Source organism: Planococcus citri, chromosome 4 (genome assembly GCF_950023065.1).
Source record: "Planococcus citri chromosome 4, ihPlaCitr1.1, whole genome shotgun sequence".
NCBI classification, from domain to species: domain Eukaryota; kingdom Metazoa; phylum Arthropoda; class Insecta; order Hemiptera; family Pseudococcidae; genus Planococcus; species Planococcus citri.
The window spans coordinates 27,495,423-27,505,080 of NC_088680.1; the positions used below are offsets into that span (position 1 = coordinate 27,495,423).

Consider the following 9,658-nt stretch of genomic DNA (forward strand, 5'->3'; position numbering starts at 1 on the left):
TCGATTTTTCCAAATTTTGGTGTGCTTACTTACCCATGAACGAGACCACGATTTTTATAACGAGCACGGTCTGTAATACCCATAACCAATCTCAGCAGTTCAAGTTGATTTTTAGCAAATTTTTGAAAATTAAAAATTAACCAAGTATTTTTGACGATCTAAACTTTTTTTTTTCAAAAAAATACATATTTATTTAGTAAAACTAATGGAAATTAGTCCTGAAACTAATTCCAACTCTCTGAACCGAATTTCACCGTTTCTGGTCATTCCATAAGCTACAGCATAATTTTGGATTTTTCACTGGAAATCATCTCCAATCGTTATTAAAAAAATTGCAAGAATTATGAAAAAAACTTGGTGTCAGCTGAGGACAGTTCGCCAGCTTCTCTCACTGGACCGATTTTGATAATTTTTTTAAATGTCTTTTTTGAGTCTTTGACGCTTGAATAAGTACCTGTATGTCACAAAAAAAATTACAAAATTACAAATCGAAGTCTGAAAAAAATGTTAAAAAACCTTTTTTTTTGCAGGTAAGTATAAAAGCTAGAAAATTATTTTAAAAAATCAAAAGCTCTCATCGATTACTTTACAGGAAAATTATAGCAAAGGGTCAATTTTTCTTTTAAAAGGGTCCCAAATTTGAGAAAAGGGGTCCAAAAATCAACATGAAAAATTTGATTTTTTTATGTATTATAAGCCAAATTCTCAATTTAAACCAATTTGGCTTCATAGAAGCCAATATAGTCCCAAAATCAAAATTTTCAGAAATTTTAAACTCCCTCTCCCAAAATTGTCAAAAAATTGAAATTACTCGTACAACAATAAAATAATGTATTATGCTCATCCAGGCGAGAGAGATGAGCACCGGGTTGGGGCAGCCTGGTCATAGAAATACACTTTGAGATGTCTGTCTGAAAATGGGATCAAATATATATGGATTTATAAACTCCTTAAATACTTGTAGGTTAAGGATAACCCATAACTCGATTTTCAGCTGTCCAAATTAAATTTCCACGCCTTCTGGAGGAATAAAAAATCGCGCTTTTTTACTGAATAAAAAAATAAACTATTATTTTTTTAAAAAAAGAAGCACAAATCACCGAGAATGGCAAATTTTGAATTTATTTACTCGAGGAGTTGAAATTTTGTTACCAATAGTTTCAGACCATCTCTCTACAAAAATATTGGTCTTCTTCAAGTCAGAAGCGGGTACCTCAAGAGCAGCTCTTTTGTCAGTTGAAAAGGAAAAAAATCAGTCCAACTTTGTGGTTTGACCCACCTTTCCCAGCCCAATGAAAATTTTCAAAATCCATCCATTAAATGCCTACTTATGCTTAGTAGGGTAGATCGAGACAAAAAGTTGACGGATTTTGACATTATAGGTAGCTAATCCAGCAAAGACATTCGTCTTGATTTGAAAGTTCGATATTCTATACGTCGATCAGGTTGAAAATTTGCAAATCGCTTATTTTTGGATAAATTCGTTGATTATGCTAAAATATTGAAAGATACTATATTCCTCAAATTAGTGAAATATTTTGGAAACCACGTATGGTGCCAATTTTTTGATCATTATTTCTTATTTAAAAAATTCGATAAAAATAGCCAAAAACTTATGAAATATTTTCGGGTTTTTGAAACTGGAAATAATGATCCAAAAAAATTGGCACCACTGGGTTCCAAAATATTTCCTTAGTTTCAGGAATGATTATCTTTCAATATTTTGGCATAATTAATGCGAAATACTGGCGAAGAAAAAAATGTTCAAAACACGAATTCCTTTCCCAAAAATGAACAATTTGCAAATTTTCAACCGCTCAAAGGTGATCTTGGATTTTGATACAAATGACAGCTAGGGACGCAGAATCTCAAATTCAATATTTTGATGGTGGGAAATTTTTCTCAAATCAGGTTGGGTAGGGGCTAGAGCTAAACAAATATTATGCCCCCTCTTCGAGAACTCATATGGATATCGTCCCTTCAAGGACACTTTGGGGGCTAAACAATTTTTATGGGTAACTTTGAACTCAAAATGAAGGACTCTGTTGAATTTGGTCAAAATGAAGTCAATAAAAATTCTGAGGAGAAGTAAAAAAAAAATATCGATTTTTTTTAGACATTTTTTATGCCTCAGACCAAACAAATTTTGGTTTTTTGAGAAAATTTATGTAATATTTCGTTGAAAAAATAAGAAAAAATCTTGGGCAATGATTCAAAAAGACCAATTAATTTCCACAGCATAATTGTTGTTGTTGTTGCTGTTTTTTTTAAATTTCATTTTCAAAACAAAAATAATATCGGAGGAAAAAATAGCAAGTTGAAAGTCAACAAATTGAACCATTTAAGCATCTAATACATACATAATTTAACTCAAAATTAAAGGCGCTACAGAATTTTTAAAACTTGAGAGCTCACTTGAAAAATGTGAATTTTACAATTTTTAAGAATTCGAACGTATTTAATTTAGGCAAAATAAATTCAACTTGACTAGCACAACTTTGAATGTTCTACAAGAAAATTCATGTTCATGATTCACTTTAGGAGCAAAATAACTTTGAAAATTTCAATCACTGAGTTCCTTCAATTTTAAAGAGGTAAAACAAAAAAGCGACTTGGGTAATTCCACGTCAATGCATCCAAGAAATAGTGGGAGGGGGGGGATCGGCGATTTTTTTGAAATTTTTTCTGTGGAAAGATCTTTTGAAGGGATGGCCTATGGCGCAAATCGCAGCCCTCTAGCCCTTTTTCAAAGACTGCTAGGGGGTGTCAAAGTTTTCAGTGAACTTGAAATAGCATTCATCATTTCACCAGTGAATTATTCGATAACCGCGATACCTACCAAAATGGAACTTTTTCCAATAGTTAGGGGGTTCTGAAAGGCTTTTTGGTGATATCATAAAAATCAGTGTTGCCACTTTTTTCGTACGAAAAATTAGCTCGAAAAGTTTCAAAACGTAGTTTTTATATCGTTTTGAGTCTCAAAAATTCTGAAAAAAATATATTATGGACAACTTTTTATGTTGAACAACATATTGAAAAATTGGGATGGCATTATGTCGTGAAGTCAATTTTAAAAAATTGAAAGTTTGTGAAAAAATGCGATTTTTTAATTTAAAACATGAAAAAAAGTTTTGACTGGTGAAGTTGACCCATTTGATCCCTATTTTTACGTATTCGTTGAAAAAGTTGAAAAAGCCCCTTCACTCAATGAAATAAACTCATTACAAAAAAATCAAAATTTGAAACAATTCAATTTTTAATTCCAAACATCAAAAAAAGTTTAAATTCATTCAGTTGTCTTATTTTGACCACTTTCTGACTTACTTATTTCATGAAAAAGTTGATGAAAATCACACTCATGGCAAAAAAATTAAAATTCGTTTATTTTTTTTATTTTTTCGAATTTTAATTTTTTTGTAATGAGTTTATTTTATCGAGTGAAAGGGGTTTCATCAACTTTTTCAACGGATGTGTAAAAATTGGGGTCAAATGTCAAATGGGTCAACTTCACCAGTCAAAACTTTTTTTCATGTTTTAAGAAATCGCATTTTTTCCCGCAAACTTTCAATTTTTTTAAATCGACTTTACGTCATAATGCCATCCCAATTTTTTAATATGTTGTTCAGCATAAAAAGTTGTCCATAATATATTTTTTTCAGAATTTTTGAGAATCGGAACAATATGAAAATTACGTTTTAAAACTTTTTGAGCTAATTTTTCATACGAAAAAAAGTGGCAACACTGATTTTTATGATATCATCAAAAAGCCTTTCACAGCCCCTAAATATTGGAAAAAGTTCCATTTTGGTAGGTATCACGGTTATAGAGTAATCCACTGCTGAAATGGATGATATTTCAAGTTCACTGAACACTTTGGCACCCCCTAACAGCCTTTGAAAAAGAGCTATAGGGCTGCGATTTGCGCCATTGGTCATCTCTTCGGAAGGTCTTTCCACAGGAAAAATTTCAAAAAATCTGCGACCCCCCCTTACCACTTTTTGGTCGAATTGACGCGGAATGACCCAGAAATGATTTTTTTTGAAAATACCAATTTTTACAATTTTTAACTTCAAGAAAGAAATTTCTGAAATTTTAATTTTTCATAGAATAGGTACATATCAACGTACAAATATAATACCTATTATCTAATAATTACCTATTACGATAAAACTTCGCGAGAAAAAGCAATAAACTGAAACAATGATAACAAAAATTGAACATAAAGAAAACTGGGACGCCGTATCTACAAATATATCGTTGAATTATTGTCCTTTATTACCCAAGGTCGAAGTTCAAATTCGAAAATAATAATCGTCTCGTTTGCGCGTTCGTTGATTACGATACCTACCTAAACAGCCGTAACTCGCGAACGAACATACGAGAGAGAATAGATTTCAAAAAAAATTATCATCACACTGATTTTACTACGCTACCGCGACGAATCATTAACATCCAATGTTTTAAAATGAATTTGTAAACCGGTTACACTTCTTGACCAAGTAAATAGATAATTTTCGCGCTATAGATCTTCGTATAGTTAGGTAGGTAGAGGTACGTATTCGAATATATCAATTTCAATAGTAAACTAATATAATGTAGTACTCGCTAATCGTACCTGATAGAACATAACTCGTTGATAGATGTGTGCCTACTAGTGAAGAAGGAGAAAATATAAAAAAACAAGTACTACCATGCGACATGATTACTAACCAGTGTAGTTATAAAACTTTGTACCGTACAAATACTTCCTTCCTTATTTGAACTAATTCTAATCGTAATAAACGTATCGCGAATGTCGGTGCTTTTTTTGAATTGTTTGGTGTCCGATGAAAACATACGTAAAGGATCACAGTAGCTACAAATAAAGTAAGTCTTAAGTACCCACTTGATAAGTACCTAAGTAGGTACGTTTATTTGACGATTATTTTGGGATGCTTGGTTTGGCTTTGGTTCAAGTTTTCAGTCATTCGACGATAAAATAAACGCATGTGGTACTTGCGTAGGTAATTATTCGTATTTTAGCGAATAAAAATTCAATTCGTATTGCATAATCAGCGTGGAAAATTTATCAATCCGTGAAAAAGCAAAACAACTCGCGACAATTTCAATCTTACTCAAACTTTATTACGTTTACGTACCTATACCTACATATTTCATTCTTGTATTCCAGAGTCACAAAATATGTTGCTGTTATCAGCGTTGTTGTTGCTACTGCCCGTAAATCTAAACTTCTGCGAAGGATCCCGCATCTTGGCTTTATTTCCATACCCCCTGAAAAGCCATTTCATAGCATTCGACGCTCTATTTGTAGAACTAGCCAAACGTGGTCACGATGTAACGGTAATGACATCGTTCCCGAAGAATAAAAATATCACCAATTACCACGAGATCGATTCCAGCCACTGTCTGCACATACCAGATATCTTATTCGACGTAGGATTCGCATCTACCGAATACAAGACAGCTTTCCACTTGATAAACTTTCTGCAAGTGGTTCCAGAACTACACGAGCCTATTTTAGCCTGTAATCCGATACAGGATTTACTCAAGACTAAAGAAAAATACGACCTTTTGATCACCGAAGCATTCTGCAGCGATGCCCTGATACCATTCGCATACATATTGGATTTACCTCTGGTGTTATTTTCTTCGTTACCGATCCTACCTTGGTATTCGGATCGAGTTGGAAATATCGATAATCCGTCCTTCATACAGTTTCAATTCAGCGATGTTTTACTGGAATATCATTCGACATTTTACCAAAGACTTTATAATGTGGCGACGTACGTGATGTCGAGAATTTGCCATAAGTTTATTTGGGAACCGAAGACGAACGAGTTGGTGAGGAAGTATCTGGGATCTGGGATTCCTCCGGTCCAAGAGATCGCCAAGAATACCAGCATGATATTGTCGTTTAGTCATTTTAGTATGAACTCGCCTAGACCTTTGGTGCCCAGCGTGGTCGAAGTGGGAGGGATACATATTGAAGATGCTGCCCCTTTGCCTAAGGTAAGATTGGTGCGAAGTATAAAATAAATTATCGAAGTGCGTTAAAATTCCGATTTAATTTTTTACTTTTTTTAAAAAGTCGGATAAAAAATTTTCTTTGAAGAAAAAGATCTCGAATCAAATGTTTTTTTTTCTGCCTTATATTACAGAAATAGCTTCATTTTTTTAGCAAAAAAGTGAAAAAACATATCCGTGATCGAAAACTTTTCTTGAAGAGGAGACTTTACTCCCATTCAAAATCAAATCATTTTTTAAAATTAAAAATAAATTAGAAAAAAAATTACACAGATATTATTGAAACAAAATAATTTGTGATTTTTTTTTAAATAAAAAAATTACAACAAATTAGGAGATGGAGAGGATACATAGGTAAATCACTTTGAAAATACCTTATAAAATTCAACATGATTTTGGAAAAAATAAAATGACAAAAGTACCTAGGTAACATTAAGAAAAATTAGTGATTGAAAAAACGAAAAAAGAAAAAAAAATGAGGAGTTCATCTGTCAACATTTTAATGCATTATTTTGTAAGATGAAATTGAATATTAATCTGAGAATCTCAAATTTTCGGAGGTTGGTATAAAAAAACCATTTTTTCTATTTTTTTCTGCTGGTGTCTAAAATTATTCATTTTTTTGAACAAAAGTTGAGTAGTTGCTTCAATTTATACGTATTTTAGTCAGCCAAATGTGGGTAGGTGATAAAATAAGTGCCCAATTTAATTTTTCCATTTTTTTAATTCAAAAATTTTAACTTGTTGTTTTCTGATTATTTACCTATCCAATTTTTTGTTCCAAAAACTATTAAGTATTTACTTTTCCATTTTTTTTTCAATAATTCTAAAATTATCTTATTTTTGTGAAATGAATTTCAATTTTCATTTCAATTGCAAAGATTTTCTGTTTTAGCTTGCTCTGTTAATTTTTGAGTAGGTATAATTGATATTTTTTTGCAAATTTTAGGCACATAGGTATGCACCTACAATATTTTTGAATTTTTTATTTCATTATGATTTTAAAATTAATTTAGCAAAATTTTTTATAAAAATATGGAAAATAAATTTCAACCTCAAAAACAGAATTTTTATTTAAAATCGATCCTGATCGAAAATCGATGAATTTGAATCCCCAAAAATCAATTGACACGTAATTTTCAAAATTTCTTTTTTGCTTTTAACAATTTTTGTTTTCTGTTGATGATATTACAAAATTTTAACCAAATTTTTTGCAAATTTTCGTTTTATTTGTCAAATTTTTACCCCATTTTTATTGATTTGAAATGATTTTTCGCGAATTTCGGAATTTTTTTTGCAATAGATAGGCTACTGCACTATTAATACCTAGATAATGATGCTTTATTAAATTTTTCTCAATTTTTAAATATTTTATGTTTTGGTAATTTGAGGAATTTTGGTGTAGTGAGTGCAATTTTTGGAAAATTTCATCAGTTTTTGCCAATTTTCTGTAATTTTAACAATTTTTCCAGCGTCGATCCAATCTATCAGGCGTTTCCAAATTTTTGATGTTTAAAAGATTTTTTACATTTTCATTCAATAATTTTAAAACAGATAGGTAGAGTTTGCACAAAATTTCAGCAAAATTTTCATACATGTATTAATCAAAATTACGAAAAGTCATCAGACTGATGCAGAAAATCCGGAAATTTTTGCAAAAATTTGTTTAAAAAATGAACAAAACCACTCAAAATAATTACTCGAAATCCGATAAAACAATAGCACATAGTAAGAAAAAAAAATCAAGAAAAATTCGCTGAAATATCATTAAAATGACGTAATTAATGCAAAAAAACTTTCTAGATAAAAATAAAAAATTTCAATTGAAAAGAAAGAATTGGGCATTTAAGCATATTTTTCAAACTAATATGAGCCCTCTCATGATTCGCAGGATATCGAAAAATTCATCAACGAGTCCACCCACGGAGTAATATACTTTTGCCTGGGATCCTTATTGAAAGCAAAAACAATGCCAGTTCACATTAGACAAGCTTTTGAGGACGCTTTTCGTCAATTACCTCAGCGAGTTTTATGGAAATGGGAAAACGAAACGTTGCCTAATAAACCAGATAACGTCATGATAAAAAAATGGATGCCCCAAAGAGATATTTTGGGTAAGTTTGAAAAAAAACACAACACAAATCTACTTATTTCTTTTCATTTCAACATCACGTCACTTCATGGTTATTAAAATTATTAAAATTGAATTATTGTATAAGTATTTTGTTTATAATTTTACAGCTCATCCTAATATCAAATTATTCATCAGTCACGGAGGAGCTTTAGGTCTAAACGAGGCAGTTTTTGAAGGAGTTCCAATCATCGGAATTCCATTTTACGGTGATCAAAAAATGAATATAAAAACCATCCAGGCTGCTGGAGCCGGAGAACTCTTATGGTATAACGACATCACAGCTGAACACGTTTTAGAGAAAATTAAAACTGTATTGAATAATAAAAGGTAGGTAAAATTAAAAAAAAAGTACTTAATAATATTTTATAATAATTAAATTTCACAAGGTTACTCATGGCATGATCAATTATTCTAAAACCACAAAATAACCTTACCAACATTGACTGATAATACACATAACCATGATTAGATATTAATTTAATTTTGATTCCATTATCTAGGTACCATGAAAATGCTAAAAAATTATCGTCAGTGTTTCGCGATCGACCAATGTCACCCACAGATAATGCTGTTTTTTGGACCGAATACGTATTAAGACATAAGGGAGCCCATCATCTCAAAACAGCTGCAACACACCTCGAATGGTACCAATATTTATTACTCGATGTGATAGCATTTGTACTAGGTGCGTTATTTGTTAGCTTTTATTTAATAAGAAAACTAGTTAAATCTTTAGCTAGAGCAGTGTTCGGTAAATCCAAAAAAACTAAGGTTAATTGAAAGACTGATGGCTAAGTATAAGAAGTACTCGTATGTAGTTGATACGTAAATGTGTAATGTGATAATTTTTTTTTTTACTTAGTATTTTTGTAGAGATATTTTCATGTACTTTAATTAACGTATTTATAGTTACCATTTAATGAAAATTTAATTCAAATTGATTTCATGTATTTTTAAATATTTATAGAGAAATTTAATTGGAAAATTTTTAAATCCATAATGTCTTATATACAATAATAAATTATTCGAGTTTCGAGAGTTCATTTTGCAGAAAAAAAAAAAATTGTAACATTTTCAATGAAAGGAAAAAGAGAGAAAAAAATTGATGAATAAGTAGGTTAAAAAAAGTCATATTTAATTTATTATCTCACTTTCAAGTTTCAATAATTTTTTTTTCTTAAATTTACTCACTCACACAACAATTCAACATTTCAAACTGATAGGTATCTTTGATATCCACCAAAATTCCACGTTGAATTTCTAAAAATCAGAATTTTATTTTAAAACCTCAAAAAAAAAAAAAACAACAGTGAGCACAATTATATTTTTTTGAATCAGAAAAATATCACAATCTCAATTTTTTTCAATGTTATCATTTCATTGTGCAAATAATCATTTGTTGTTGATTTTATGGACTTAAATTTCCCATTTCAATAAAAAAAAAGTAGAAGTTAAACTGATTTTTCATTTTTTTGTCAAACGAGGTGAATAATTGTGAAA

The 9,658-nt window shown here is 30.6% G+C and overlaps 1 protein-coding gene across 3 annotated transcripts; it reads left to right on the forward strand.

Moving 5' to 3' along the window:
- The first annotated feature begins 4,335 nt into the window (after positions 1 to 4,335).
- On the forward strand, positions 4,336 to 9,194 carry LOC135842742 (UDP-glycosyltransferase UGT5-like). 3 transcript variants are annotated; one of them, XM_065360347.1, is made up of 5 exons: positions 4,336 to 4,551; positions 5,171 to 6,009; positions 7,916 to 8,138; positions 8,266 to 8,485; positions 8,659 to 9,194. In XM_065360347.1, exons 2-5 carry the CDS (start codon positions 5,182 to 5,184, stop codon positions 8,936 to 8,938), a joined length of 1,551 nt encoding a protein of 516 aa, XP_065216419.1. In that variant the 5' UTR covers positions 4,336 to 4,551; positions 5,171 to 5,181; the 3' UTR covers positions 8,939 to 9,194. The 3 variants fall into 3 exon arrangements, with proteins under 3 accessions (XP_065216419.1, XP_065216420.1, XP_065216418.1); XM_065360348.1 differs by having other exon boundaries at positions 4,336 to 4,541; XM_065360346.1 differs by lacking the exon at positions 4,336 to 4,551 and adding an exon at positions 4,618 to 4,866.
- Positions 9,195 to 9,658: the final 464 nt, after the last annotated feature.